At 62.1% G+C, this 13,963-nt stretch overlaps 2 protein-coding genes across 2 annotated transcripts in view; one reads left to right on the top strand and one right to left on the bottom strand.

The window, feature by feature from the left end:
• Positions 1–5,620, top strand: part of TNRC18 (trinucleotide repeat containing 18) — an 84,232-nt gene extending 78,612 nt beyond the window's left edge. Inside the window, exons 28-31 of the mRNA XM_012639114.1 lie at positions 1–516; positions 3,714–3,950; positions 4,093–4,167; positions 4,523–5,620. The exon at positions 1–516 is cut by the window's left edge and continues 1 nt beyond it. Of these exons, the coding sequence (XP_012494568.1) occupies positions 1–516; positions 3,714–3,950; positions 4,093–4,167; positions 4,523–4,729 (1,035 nt within the window). The 3' untranslated portion in view covers positions 4,730–5,620. The remainder of the gene's footprint in view (positions 517–3,713; positions 3,951–4,092; positions 4,168–4,522) is intronic.
• A 2,624-nt stretch (positions 5,621–8,244) lies between these two features.
• The window catches only part of SLC29A4 (solute carrier family 29 (equilibrative nucleoside transporter), member 4), a 33,197-nt gene continuing 27,478 nt past the window's right edge, over positions 8,245–13,963 (bottom strand). The window contains exons 6-10 of the mRNA XM_012638906.1: positions 12,509–12,825; positions 10,991–11,126; positions 10,683–10,870; positions 9,493–9,733; positions 8,245–8,499 (exon numbers count right to left, since the gene is read on the bottom strand). Of these exons, the coding sequence (XP_012494360.1) occupies positions 8,357–8,499; positions 9,493–9,733; positions 10,683–10,870; positions 10,991–11,126; positions 12,509–12,825 (1,025 nt within the window). The 3' untranslated portion in view covers positions 8,245–8,356. The remainder of the gene's footprint in view (positions 8,500–9,492; positions 9,734–10,682; positions 10,871–10,990; positions 11,127–12,508; positions 12,826–13,963) is intronic.

A 13,963-nucleotide genomic window follows, 5' to 3' on the forward strand; every position in this document is an offset into this window, starting at 1 on the left:
TCCTCCTCCTCTTCTTCCTCTTCCTCTTCTTCCTCTTCTTCATCTTCCTCCTCCTCCTCTTCCTCCTCCTCCTCCTCTTCTTCCTCTTCCTCTTCCTCCTCTTCCTCCTCCTCATCCTCTTCCTCATCCTCCTCCTCCTCCACCACAGACGAGGACTCTTCCTGCAGCTCGGACGACGAGGCAGCTCCCGCCCCTGCGGCCGGGCCCTCCACCCCGCCGGCGCTCCCCGCCAAGGCAGCCAAGCAGGCGGGCAAGGCGCGCTCCTCGGCCCACTCCGCGGGCAAGAAGGCGGCTGCACCCCAGCCCCAGGCACCCCCACCGCAGCCCCCACAGCCACTGCAGCCCAAAGCTCAGGCCGGGGCCAAGAGCCGGCCCAAGAAGAGGGAGGGCGTCCACCTCCCCACCACCAAGGAGCTGGCCAAGCGGCAGCGCCTTCCGTCCGTGGAGAACCGGCCCAAGATCGCCGCCTTCCTGCCAGCCCGGCAGCTCTGGAAGTGGTTCGGCAAACCCACCCAGGTAGCTGGAGTGTCCCGGTGGGGCTGAGGTCTGGAGGCCTCGTCTTTCCCTGGTAGGCTGACTGCTCCGTGTTGGGCCCCCCTGCCCCTCATAACTGCCCAGCAACCCCAGGGTAGAGGGCTGGCCTCCCATTTTACAGATGAGTACACTGAGTTTCAGGGTGCCCAAGGCCACCGTGTCTGTCTGACTCCAAAGCCTGTGTCCTTCACAGAGCAGCCCTGCCCTATAGGCTCGGGACCCAGAGGCACCCTCACATGGAACCCAAATGACGACCACGTGCAAGGACCAACAGACCCCTCCCGCGGGGATCAGGGACCACTCGAAAGGGTCTTCCTAGTCCTCTTGGCCAGACAGCCTGTTTCTCGTTGCAGTCCCTTTGTCTCTAGCCACCCTTTAGCTTCACATGGCAGCCTGCTCCAGGCTCTTGGCCCCCAGCATGGCAGTCCCAGCAGAAGGCCAGGGTCGGGTCATGTGCCCACTCTGAGCCCATTGGCACGGCCTGGAGAACAGAAAGTTCTGTTTGGCAGGCCTGGGTCCCATGTCCACCCTACAGTCAGGGGTAGGTCGTCCAGAAGGAGCCGTCCCAGCCCACCCTGTGGCCGTCTACCACCCAAATGCACACATGAACACATTCACATGCATGTACACAAACACATGTTCTCACACACATGGACAACACATACATGAATGCATATGTATGCACACTGCACACGTGTATACATGCAGGTGTACACACATGTACACACATGTACACATGTACTTTTCAGTGAAGGAAATCGGCAGTAGCTATTCTGGAAGCTTCCATGTGGAGAATGAGAACAGCCCCCGTGGTCTATTCCACACCCCTGGGCAGGAAGAGCCGAGCTCCTGGCTGGACGAGTGTGGGAGGGAGTCTGAGTTTGCAGGGTGGGCAGCCTGAGTTTTGCCCACAGCGCTGATCTAGAGCAGGTGGAGGTGGCTGTGAGCAGACAGCCCTGCTGGGTCTGCACCTCTCTCTAAGGCCCCTGTTCTCACCAGAGTTGGGGTTGACAGTGACAGGCTTGGGGAGTCTCTAGTAACACATCTCTTACAAACTTGGGAAGCTTCTGGCATATCTGCTCTGTGCCGGCTCCGTGGGGTGAGTCCACAAGGCTGGAGAAGTCGAGGAAGATTCTGAATGGGTTCTGGGATTTCCGTCCTTGCCCGCAGCTGTCGCGGCCCGCCCTCGGCCACCATGGGCAGCTGGAAATCCGCACGGTGGGAGAATAGCTCCACCTGCCCCAGGGTGGGCCTCACTGGGGCTCCCTAGAGTGGGGTGTTTCCTCTTCTGTCAGGCAGGGGGTGCAGAGCAGGAAGCCCACACGGCCACTGGAGCTGCAGCTCTGGTTTTCTTATTGGCCGCCCTGCCTTTAGGGCACTCACTTGAATTTGAGGACCCTGTGGGGCACAGGATTATCTGACTTTAAATCCTCCTGGCTTGCTGGCTGCAGGCCGAAAGAGCCTCTGGGGGTGGTGGGGGCTGTCACCACTTAGAGGCCAACCTGAGCTTGGAAGTCTTAGCTGCCCGTCCCATCTCAGACACGCTTCTCCTGTGCCTTGAGCCAAAGAGAACTTGAGTTCACAGAACACACATAAGAAATTATGTGGCCGGGTGCGGTGGCTCGCACCTTTATCCCAGCACTTTGGAAGCCAAGGTGGGAAGATCCCTTGAGCTCAGGAGTTTGAGACCAGCCTGAGCAAGAGCGAGATCCCATCTCTACTAAAAATAGAAAAATTAGCCGGACGTGGTGGCGCAGGCCTGTAGTCCCAGCTACTGGAGAGGCTGAGGCAAGAGGATCACTTGAGCCCAGGAGTTTGAGGTTGCTGTGAGCTGTGATGATGCCACTGCCCTCTAGCTGGGGTGACAGAGCGAGACCTGGTCTCAGGAAAAAAAAAAAACAAACCCAAAATTAGCAGAGTGGCTATTGAAAAGTCCATTACTACCAGGGATCCAGCAGATGAAAAGTAGGCAGGGGACAGCTGGATAAGGTAGGAAACCAGCACGTGGGCTTGTTCCCTGCTTACGTAAAGCATTTGACTGCGAGTCTGGCAGCCAGTGTGAGAAGGGAGTAAGTCTTAGAGTTTAGTTTGAGGTGAGAATGTGCTGGTTCCGTGGGAGGGCAGAGCTTTGCTTGGGCTGATTCTTGAAGGAGTTTCTCTCCTAGGATGTTGACAGCGGAGCTAGGCATGTCCGGGAGCTGCCTGGGGCACCTCAGGAAGTGTTTGTTGAGTGAATAAATGAAACCCCCAACACACCAGGAGGCCTGGCTGGGGCTGGGTCCTGCAGGTGCCTGGGCACTCAGTTGGAGGCAGCACCTGAGATTTGAAGTCCTCCCAGGGACAGCCTTTCGTCCACACCCCTGGGGGGAGGGGGTGGGTGTGACACCCCCTTTACCACTGGTTAGGCTACTTGGGGGGCCGACTCACACTGGGCCCCCAGCAGGGCTCTGTGACATCTGCCCTTCTGCATCCCACCTCCACATGGCCCTTCCTGCTTTTCTTGGGAACACATCCAGATAAGTCACTCTCATCCCAAGTCCTCATCTTAGCATCTGTTTCTGGGACAAGGACCCCCTTTTGACCTCAGAAACCCCCTGAGCAGAGTGATCTCACCCAGGGGCTGCACAGGGAGTGACAAAGGTGCGTTGAACGAGCCTTTGCTTTGGGACAGCCCCAGCACCCACTCATGAGGCTGCGGGTCGTGTGTGCCACCCTGTGCTCTGGCCCTGAGCCACAGTGGGGCCCGGACAGTGGCCATGGCCTCACACACACACCTGCCCCCGGGCCTCATTGTCCCTGCTGGCAAAGTGAGGTTGCTGGTGGCTGACTCTGCCTCGCAGGGTGGTGGCGGGACCCAGCGAGGAGCATGGACAGCGCTGAGGGGCAGAGGCCCCCGTGCAGGATAGGCAGGGGCGGCAGGAATACCTGTGCTTCCAGTGGGGCCCAGGCCGCTCTAGAACAGGGATTCAGGCTGCAGAACCCTTGGGTTGGGTGACCCGACACGTCAAAGCCACGGAAAAGGGGCTTCCCCGTGAGAGCAAGACAAGGGGCTCCCTCCCCTCTGCCGCCTCCTGCAGAAGCCCTGAGTTGATAGCAGTTGACTTAGAGGCCGAGGGACAGGGTCCCAGCCAGTAGGAATGGCCCAGCCTGCGCCCTCACGCCGAGTCTTGCCCCCGCAGAGGCGCGGCATGAAGGGCAAGGCCCGTAAGCTCTTCTACAAGGCCATCGTGCGTGGCAAGGAGCTCATCCGCATTGGGGACTGTGCCGTGTTCCTGTCAGCCGGCCGCCCCAACCTGCCCTACATCGGCCGCATCCAGAGCATGTGGGAGTCGTGGGGCAACAACATGGTGGTCCGCGTCAAGTGGTTCTACCACCCCGAGGAGACCAGCCCGGGCAAGCAGTTCCACGAGGGCCAGGTGAGCCGGCTGGGTTTCCACCCGCCCTGGGTCTGTGGTCTTCGGGGATGGAGGCCCAGGGCCTCGCCTAGCCTGCCTGGTGGTGGCGGCCCTGCCCTGGGGTCTGGGGTCACCCACAGCCCCTCTTCTGTCCCCCACACAGCACTGGGACCAGAAGTCCGGCCGCAGCCTCCCCGCAGCCCTGCGGGTCTCCAGCCAGAGGAAGGACTTCATGGAGGTAAGGCGGATGGGCAGGTGGCCGCCGCCTCGCAGGCAGCTTAGGCAGGGGCAGCCGGAGGTGGTGGCTCTGTCCTCTCTGCCACTCTGAGCTGCCCGGCTCCTGTTCCCCATCTCTCCTGGTCTCTGCATCTGTCTCTGTCTCTCAGTCTCCCAGTCTCTGTCTCGTAGTCTCTGTCTATTCTTGTCCTCAGACTCTGTCTCTCTGTTTCTTGGTCTCTGTCAGTCTCTGGGTCTTTCTCAATGTTAGTCTCTCGTCGTCTGTCTCCCTTGGTCTCCGGGTCTCTCTTGGCCTCTGGCCTCTCTGGCCTAGGAGGGTACCCCCCGCCCATCCTGACACCCTCTCGTGCCCGCAGCGCGCCCTCTACCAGTCCTCGCACGTGGACGAGAACGACGTGCAGACGGTGTCGCACAAGTGCCTGGTGGTGGGCCTGGAGCAGTACGAGCAGATGCTCAAGACCAAGAAGTACCAGGACAGCGAGGGCCTGTACTACCTCGCGGGCACCTACGAGCCCACCACGGGCATGATCTTCTCCACGGACGGCGTGCCCGTGCTCTGCTGAGCCTGCCGCGCCCTGCTGCCCTGCGGCTGCCTTGCGCCCCGAGGGCCGACAGGGCCCTCACTGTCACTGCCACGGCGCAGGGACCACGTGCGTTGTGTGCATGCAAGTGTGCCCGTGGGTGTGTGCATGGGGCCAGGTGTGATGACGCCCCGGGCGAGTGTGTGTACATGTGTGTGCCCGTATGCATGCACGTGTGTGCACACATGTGCACACGTCTCAGCCCGACTTCCCTAACCCCTCAGTGCCCCCAGGACAGGGGCTCCTCTCAGCTATCAGGGTATGGCTCTGCCGTCCCCCCTCAGGGTGGCCTCGGCCAGGACTGGCCTCAGGCCTCCTGTCCAGCACCTTGTAAGCACTTGGCCAGGTGCCCCCAGGCCCAAGCAGACTGGGGGTTCAGTGGGGGGGGCTTCCAAGGAACCAGACTGATGCTCACTCTGGGGCTCCCGGGCACCGTTGGCACGGAGCCAACCTCAAGGCCTCCCACCACGGGATGGAGTGGCCCAACGCCAGCCAGCCTCAAAGACCATGCTGGGCCTGCCCTGGGCACCCTGCTGGGCCGGCCCCCAACCTCTCAGGATGGCCTGGACTTGGGGAACGAGCCCGGCAAGCGGGGAGCCCACGAGCACCGCCAGGCACCAGATGGAGGGGCTGCATGCCCTAGGGCCCAGCGAGGGCCCCTCCTGGCCCAGATCCTCACACTACAGAAAACCCCAATGGTGCTGAAATCCTCGCCTGGCCACGCCCGGCCCCTCCCCGCTCAGGAGGGAGGTGGCAGTTCTTAACCTGTACAGTTTTATTGTACCAAGAGAGACTCGCCCTGCCCCTGTATCATAAGCCTTTAAATGGAGTCGACTTTTTAATTATATATATAAAGATAAATATATATAAATATATATAAATATAAACTTTTTAAAACTGTGAAAAAATAGCTATGAAATTATAAAAAAAAAGCGAACACATTCTGACGTGCAGAATATTATTTTTTATTTCCTGTTAGATTGTGAGTGTCTAGCACCCGGCTTCACCGGCCTCCCCAGCCCCCAGCACACCCACCGCGGCCCAAGGGTCCCGTACAGCCCCCAGGACTGAGGAGTCAGGGACAGCAGACTGAGCGAGGGACAGAGAGGGTGAGGAGCCGCCCGAGCCCGAGGTCCTGCTCGGGCCCAAGAAAGCACTTAACCAGCCCCCGAGCCTTCCAGGGACACGGGAGGCCTCGTCCAGACAATCTCGAGGGAAGGAAAAGCCAGACTTTGGTTTTGTTTTGGGGGGGACTTATTGTTTTCCTTTTTTTTTTTTAAGTTTCTTTTGGAATTTTGTTTGTTGGCAAATTCTGTGTGATCTTTTTCATAAAAAAAAAAAAAAAGAAAAGAAAAAGATTTAATTGGAAAAATCCCATTGTTTGGAGTGGTTTCTTTCAGGGGGTGAGGTGGGGTTGGTGGTTGGGGTACTGCCGGGCAGAGGTCACTGGCCACATGCAGCCATTGAAATCGGAGCTAATTTACATGAAGGAAAATTAAAAGTTAAGTTTCTCAGTTGCACTAGCCACATGTCCCATGCGCGAAAGGGCAGAACATGTCCACCATTTCCAGAAGTTCTCTCTCTCGGTCAGGGTGGGGCTGGAGGGCTTGCAGCTGAGCGCTCCCAGCTGTGCCTATTCCTGAAGACAGTGATGCTGATGGTCACAGTGGCCCTGAGTCTTCCCTTAGAGAGGGGTGGGGCGGCATCCCTGCAGTTGTGGGCAGGGGAAATGGCATTTCTGACCCCTGAACCTCAGGGACCTGGGGGAGATGGGGGTGGGGGTCTGGCTGGCCTTTCAGCACGTGCCCTGGTCAGTGTGGATGGGCTGCAGAGGACGCTCTGGACTTTGCCACTTCCGTTGTGAAGGCGGCACGGCCGTCACAGATGTGAACATGCAGAGGGCAGCTACAGGGCTCGGGCTCCCGGTGCTCTGACCGGCCGCTCTGTTGCAGAGACGCTCTCAAGTGGCACCGCCCCCTCAACACACACGGAGGCGCAGGGCGAGCGGTGTGCTGGCGCCACCTGGTGGCCAAATGTGGTACCACCTGGCATTGTCTCGGCCCACCTGGGCCCCAGGGACGCCACCTGCCCTGGAGCACGGGCAGCACTCGGGCCCACCCAACCCACCTGCTTAGGGAAAATGAGGCACAGAACAACCTGGAATTTGCCCAAATTAGCCAGGAGCTAGGGCTTGAGCCCAAAAGGCTTCAACTCCTAGGACCCGGCCGAACCCAAGGGCTGGAGCCAAGCTGCCTCCCGCTTCGAGTTTGTTTTTCTCCCCCTTCAAGTGGGCTGGAGGCAGCCACCCTCCCCTCCCAAGGGCCAAAGGAGCACAAAGGTGCTGGAAAAACCCCAAATGCTTCCAGCTCCCCCCACCCCAACCCCTCCATGCTAACCTGTCCCTGGCACACCAGGCGTGTGGCAGCCCCTGTACCTGACCCACCTGCCCATTTCGCAGATGGGAAAAATGAGGTCCCAGCCACGCGGGTACACCTTGTCCCCCCAGGACTCCGAGATGGCGGCCCACCCACACAAGCACTCCTCGGGAGGCAGCGGTGGGGCAGGCTCTCTGCCTTCATCTTTTAATGGCCAGTGCGGTACAGTTAGTGGACAGACAGGTGGACAGGACACAGCAGGGGCCAGGGTGTGGAAGGGCAGGCTGGCCTCCCCCAGGGAAAGCCGTCTTTGGCAGGACACCCCTGGAATCCCCCCACCCCGGGGCCCTGACCTCACCAACCTGGTGTTCTGCAGGGTCCAGGCTGATGTGACCCCCCCCAGACCCCCTCTACTTGCCAGGGACTCTTGGGTACGTCAGGTCCCTCTTTGAGCCTCACTGGACAGGGGTCAAGACCTAGGTCAAGGGTCAACTTCAGCCAGGGTGGGGGCCCTGCTTTGCAGCCCCCACACCTGTCTCCCTCCTGTATCACAGGCAGGTGGAGCGGGGGCTGGGAGGGTCTCGGGGGGGCTGTGCGGGGAGGCCCCGGCGTGGGGCGGGCCTGCTTTGGCGGGTGCTGCGCTGTGGACACAAGGGGCCGGCGCAGACATGATCTGAGTCCATGCGGCCCCAGGGCTACGGTTCCTTCACGACTAACGGAGATCCAGTGTCTAAGAACGGGGTCGCGGGGGAAAGACCCGAGGTCCCAAGGCCGGGACTGCCCCCTCCCCTGGGGGCCCTGAGGTTCGCGGGGAGGGGTCCCTGGTGGAGGCTGGGTCAGGCTGTGCCCTGACCAGTGCTGGGGACACAGGAAGCAGATCCCGGGTGGGGTCACCGGCTGGCGGTCTGCTGTCCCGCGTGGGGCCGCCCATGGGTCTGACCCCAGAGCACTGGCCTGGCTGGAGCTGGGGCACTGCGCAGACGGAGGGTGACAGCGGGTGTGAGACCAAACACAGAACACGCTGCTGGGCCGAGCCCTGGGCCACAGAGACACATCCAGGCTTCAGAGAACTTGGTAGAACTCGGGGCCGGAGTGGCGGCAGGTGGACCCAGAGAGGGTGGCGCTATTGGCACAGGAGGCCTGGGGCCCCAGGCACTGCAGGTGGGGAGGGGGCGCCTCTGGCCTGGGCGAGGTCATGCCCTCAGCCCCTCCCCGGGGCAGAGGCAGGGCCGGCTCAGAGGCCGGTGAGGGTTGAGCCGTTGGCGGCAGAGGTGACAAGGCAGCTGCCGTGGGCGTCCCGAGTGAGGCTGTAGGTGAAGTAGGCCACGGCGGAGCCCAGCGTCAACCCTGACATGTAGGACACGGTCATGGTGTTCCCTGCGGACAAGACTGACCTGAGGGGGTGCGGGGCAGCCGCCCTCCAGCCTCTGCGTCTTAGGGGGAAAGTGCAGGGTCACCTGCCGGCTCCCGGGAGCCCACGATGGCCCTGGTGAACATCTGGCCTCCTTGTCCTCCCGGAAACACCCTCTCCGGGGCCCGGCCTGCCTTGGGCGGGTGCTCCCGCTCCCTGAGGTCGCCGGCCCGCACCTCCACCTTTCTCTCCAGTCTCCGGTGTCCGGTGGCTTCCTCACTGGGGACACTCTGGGACGTCCAGGAGCATCCTGAACAGATGTGTCCCAAACCCGACCCAACGCCCCCATCTCAGTGAGTGGGAATGCTGACCTTCCTGCCCTGAGTAGCGGGCCCCAAACCTGGTCCCACCATCCCAATCCCACCTCCCAACCCATCCGCGGCCCTGTGGGCTTCACTGTCAAAGCAGATCCAGAATCCAGCCCCTTCCCCAGCTCTGCGGCCTCATCCTCATGGGCCTGGGCTGCAGCACCTCCCTCGTCTCCCTGTCCCCACTAAGTCTCTCCTCGCTGTCCCCCATCCCACTTCTGCTCCCACCCCTGCCTCAGGGCCTTTGCACAGGCTTCTGCTTGGATGCTGCCTCCTTGCAGCTCCATGTGCTGGCCCCTCACTACTTCCTCCAGGTCTTTGCTCAAAAGTCACCTCCTCAGTGAGGCCTTCCCGGATTGCTCTGTTCTTGTGCACAGCACTCACCCCACCCCACACATTACATTTGCTTGCTATTTGTCCTCGTATCCACTGTCTCCACCTCTGCAGTGTCAGCCCCACAGCGCTGGGAGCACTGTTTCGTTCCACTGTGTCCCCAGCCCCGCTGACAGTACTTGGCACACAGGAGGGGCTCACCAAGTAGTTGTGGAAAGAATGAACGAACGAAGTGACCACCCTGACGCTGACTTGACTCCCGGCACCCAAATGCACCTGCCTGCCCCATGGGGGGCGCAGGCTGCGGGCGCGCCTTACCTGCCAGCTCCCGCTGCTTGGGGCCCACCTTGCCGGCCGCCAGGATCATGGGCACGCTGCCGAAGTAGCCGTTGCTGACGCCCATGAGCAGGGAGAAGACGCAGGGCCAGGCGGGGTGGCGCAGGGCGGGCGTGCCGCTGGGGTAGACGCACAGGATGAAGAGGGGGATGAAGACCACGCGCAGGCAGGAGCAAGCCAGCAGGTGGGTGCCTCGCCAGGCCACGGGCAGGGCCGCCAGGATCTGTGGGAGCCAGGCCAGTGGGAGCCCTGCCCCACCCCCACCCCACCCCGGTCCAGCCCCTCCTGGCCTTGCCCACCCTGCCCATGTCCCTGCCCTCCTCCTGCTCTAACCCTCAAATACCACTTGGTTTTATTGTTTGTTTGTAAAGAGAAATACTGATTTCAATCACATCCAAGGCAAGCTCTAGGCATCTGTCATCTTTCAGCCGAAAAATCAGCAAAAACTGTTGAAACAAGGCACGGTATCCCCCCTCACTTGCTACAGCAACACCTGGTCCTTTCCATTCCATGGCAAGGTTCTGGGGGGGGGCCTTGGTCCAATTTGAGAAATGAGGACCCCAAGGCCCAGAGATCTGGCCACCTCTGTCAGCTCGCACAGCCAGGAAGCAGCACGCAGGATGTGAGCTCACTGAGCCTTGCTCCCTCTCCAAGCACAGACTCCCTTCCTGGACGTTCAGCTGTGTGACCTCAGGCAGATGGCTCCCCCTCTCTGAGCCTCATTCATTAAGACAAGGCCCACCCTGCCTGCCCAGAGCACCAGGACAGCAGCTCTGGTCCTTCTCCAGGCCCTACCCCCAGCCCTGCCTGGCACTTGTAGCAGATGACGCACTATCCTGATTCTCCTGGCTCCTTCGAGCCATTTCTGGGTGACCCTGCCCGCCGTGGGTACTCCAAGTGGCCAGCACCTGTGCTCACCCCCACGGAGGACCAGCGACCGACTCCAGCGCAGGAGGGTGAGCGCCTCGCCTGACGCTCCGCAGCTCCCCAGCGGGACCACGCAGAGGCCACCCTCCAGGGCATGCTGTCTGGGATGGCGACATTGTTGGGCTGCCACCCTCCTCACCAGGGAGCCACCCGCATCCCCAGCCTGCGACCCTCCCTGGATGGGCCAGGGCCTCCCACAGGCCCCCGGCGGTCTGCTGCCCCCGCCACGCGCCACCCCTGCCCACCTTGCCCACGAAGTCTGAGAGGTTGAACACAGCCATGATGAGGATGGGCAGCCACTCGCCCAGCATGCAGTGGCGGATCTCGGACTCCAGGCCGGGGAACAGGCACAGCGTGATGAAGTAGGTCACCGCGATGGACAGCATGTCCGCCCAGATGACCCGCGCCACCACGTAGCGGTGCAGCAGCAGGGCTGGGGGTATGAGGGGGTCAGAAGGTGGTGCCCAGGGGGCCTTGCCCGCCTCCAGCCTGAGCACCACCCCCGAGTGCAGGCGGAACGACGGGGACCCGGGCTCTCGGGGCTCGCCCTCACCTCTGAAGGTGGGCCAGCTGCGCTGGACTCTCGGCCAGGGCACGTCAAAACGCACGTAGGCGCCCCCGCTGCCGGTCACCTCATGCACTGGGCTGTCCTTCGGGGACCCGGTGGCCAGGGCTGGGGTTTGATGTTCCTGGAGGGAGGACGGTGTGGGGTGGGTTTGAGTGAAGGGCCAGGCATCCAGCTCCAGTGAGAGGAGGAGCCACACTCGGGCTGGCATTCAGTTGGCACCTGCTGTGTCCAGACACCCTCCTGCCTCACCCTACCGAGGCCTCTCAGATTCTTCCAAGGTGGCAAATTCCATCTCGCCACCCCCATGAGCCCCCTATAGGCTTCTGACCAAACCAAGCACAGCACCCCAACCCCTCGCCCAGGGGCCCTTCGAGGCCTCCAACGCTTCGTCCCCAAAACACACCAGGCTCCTCCTAGCCCCTGAGCCTCGGCACATGCTTTTCCCTCTGCCCCCAACACCCTTCCTGTGGGTCTTGGCATCTCCGGCTTCAGGTGGTCAGCCAGAAGCCCCTCTCTGGGAAACCTCTCTGACCACAAAGGGGGTCCCCAGTGTCCCTCCCATCCTTTTCTGTCCTGGGCCCATCCCTGGGCCGGGGGGCTCCATGAGGGAGGGCATTTCCAGCTCGCTCCAGTGTCCCCAGCCAAGGACCAGGCTGGACGATGCCTGTGTGACATTCTGGTTCTACTCTGCTGATGAGAGCTGGGGACCCTCACTGACAAGAACCAACGGCTCCCCCTGCCCTGCCTCCAAGAGGCCTGCACTGCTGATCTCACCTTGCAGGTGTCCCCAGGCCTCCACACCTGCCTGCCTGGCAGGGGGGGGCTATGCAGCCCTGTCGCCACCAGAGGGCGCCCCTGCTCCCCAGATGGCTGCTAACCGCGTGGTACCAAGGCCGCCCGCTGGCAGGGGTTGTCAGTGCTGGGGACCCCACCCTCACCAGAGCAAGAGACAGAGGAATTGAGTCCCTGGTCCGCCCCCTCTGCCTGTCTGCCTTCTGCTCACTCCCTCTCCCGTCGGCTCCAGTGTCCTGCCCTGGGGGAGCTGTGGGGGCCCTGCCTCTAGGTTGGGGTGAAAGAGAGCGTGAGCTTCCTAAAGTCACTGTCAGGTTGAGTCGGCAGGACGGGCCCCTGTGAGGGCTGTCCCAGCAGAGTGGGCCACAGCCTACAGGACGTGGGCTGTCCCAAGGGGATGGAAACTTTGTTCCACATAACGTGGGGTGTCATGGAGCACAGGGGCCATGCATACCCCACGTGGCAGGACACAGCAGCTGGCCAGAGCCTCAGACCACAGCCGCGGAATACCACAACTGGTGGGGCCCTAGACCACAGGATGTGTGGCGCCACAAAGGGACAACACCTTAGTCCACGGAAGCAAGCCAGAGCCTGAGACTACACGCAGAGGGGCAGGGGCACAGCAGGACAGCCAGAGGCCACCAGCTGGCTCCTGACCCAGGCGGAGGAGGCTGGGAACCGGGCGTCGCCCAGGACGAGGCGGGCACTTACGAAGTGGACGTCCCCGGTGGCCACATCGTGGTGCACGCGGTAGCCGATGCCGCGGCCCAGGCCGGCCCGGCAGCTCCTGTCGCGGGGCCGCGCGGCGTAGTAGAGCACAAAGCGGCTGCGGCGCACCAGCAGGTGCAGCAGGAAGCACAGCAGCTCCAGGCCCACAGACACGAGGAAGAAGATGAGCGTGCTGGCGTGTTCGTCAGGCAGCAGCAGCTTGGTGAGGATGCGGCTCAGCGAGATCATCACCCCCGCCGTGCCTGGGGTGGGAGGACAGTGAGCCCGGGGTTGGCAGCCAAGGTCACCTCTACTCAGCCCTGCTCCGCCTGGCCTTCCCTCAGTGACCTGCCCAGGCCCCCCACTCGGCCCGGGCCACACCCAGTGCCCCCACTCAGCCCCATCCCACCCAGCACCCCCAACTCAGCCTGACCCCTCCTCACCCCCCCACTCAGCCTACCACGCCCAGCCCCTCCCAGCCTGACCCACCCAGCCTGCCTCACCCCTCCCCAGCCCCGCCCACCCAGCCCTGCCCATTTCCCCCACTGTGTCCTGTTTTACTGGGCCGGGCCCGCCCCTCCCTCCCTTTCCCCCCATCCTCTCAAGAGTCCGTCTCATGCCCTCCCAGGAGCTGCGCACTCTGACTCGCCCCTCCAGCCGGCTCTCTAACTACACACACACACACACACACACACACACACACACACACGCACGCCTTGCCTTCCTGGAGTGCAAATGTGGGGAGGCGGTCACAGAACTCAGGTCCTGGGAGAGGCCCCTGAAGCCAGGTCTGCAGGAGGAGGGAGCTGGGGCGCAGACCCGGCCTGCGCTCCTGGCAGGGGCCAGTGTAGCTTGTGTTGGAGGAGCTGGAACCCCAGAGGGCATGAGGCCTAGGTGTGCCCTCCAGCCACTACACAGTGTCAGGCAGGGGTGCATCATAGCTGCTGTGGGCCACCCCTAAGGCTGGCAGGGCTCTGAGCAAATCTTTTTTGTGGGGCCCTCGGCTACTAAACCACCCGAATCAGCACGTCAGCACCACGTGGCAGCCCGATTTTGCTCATCCCCACAACACAACCTGCTGGGCAGCAAAAGCTATCTGCCTGCCCTGCCTTACTGGAACCCGGACCCCACAGAGGCCAGTCTAGGAGCCCCAGGACCTCCGGCCAACCTGACAGGGTGTCGGGCTGCAGAATGCCTGCAAAGGGGAGAAATGGAGGCAGAGCCACACGGGTCCTGGCCTGGGCTCAGTGCCGGCCTGGGCCACACTGTCCCTGGCCAGTATAGGCACCGGGGGAAGATTGAGAACATCTGCAAGAAGGTGCTTCAAAGCATGGGCCCAGCACACGGGGCCGGCTAAGGGCAGTGCTGGCCCTCTGCAGAGAGGGGTCAGCCGCCTGGACCAGGGGCTGCCGAGAGGGTGACAGTGCTTGGAGCAGGACTGGGCATCAGGGAAGGTTC

Source organism: Propithecus coquereli, unplaced genomic scaffold (genome assembly GCF_000956105.1).
Source record: "Propithecus coquereli isolate 6110/MARCELLA unplaced genomic scaffold, Pcoq_1.0 Scaffold137, whole genome shotgun sequence".
Classification (NCBI taxonomy): domain Eukaryota; kingdom Metazoa; phylum Chordata; class Mammalia; order Primates; family Indriidae; genus Propithecus; species Propithecus coquereli.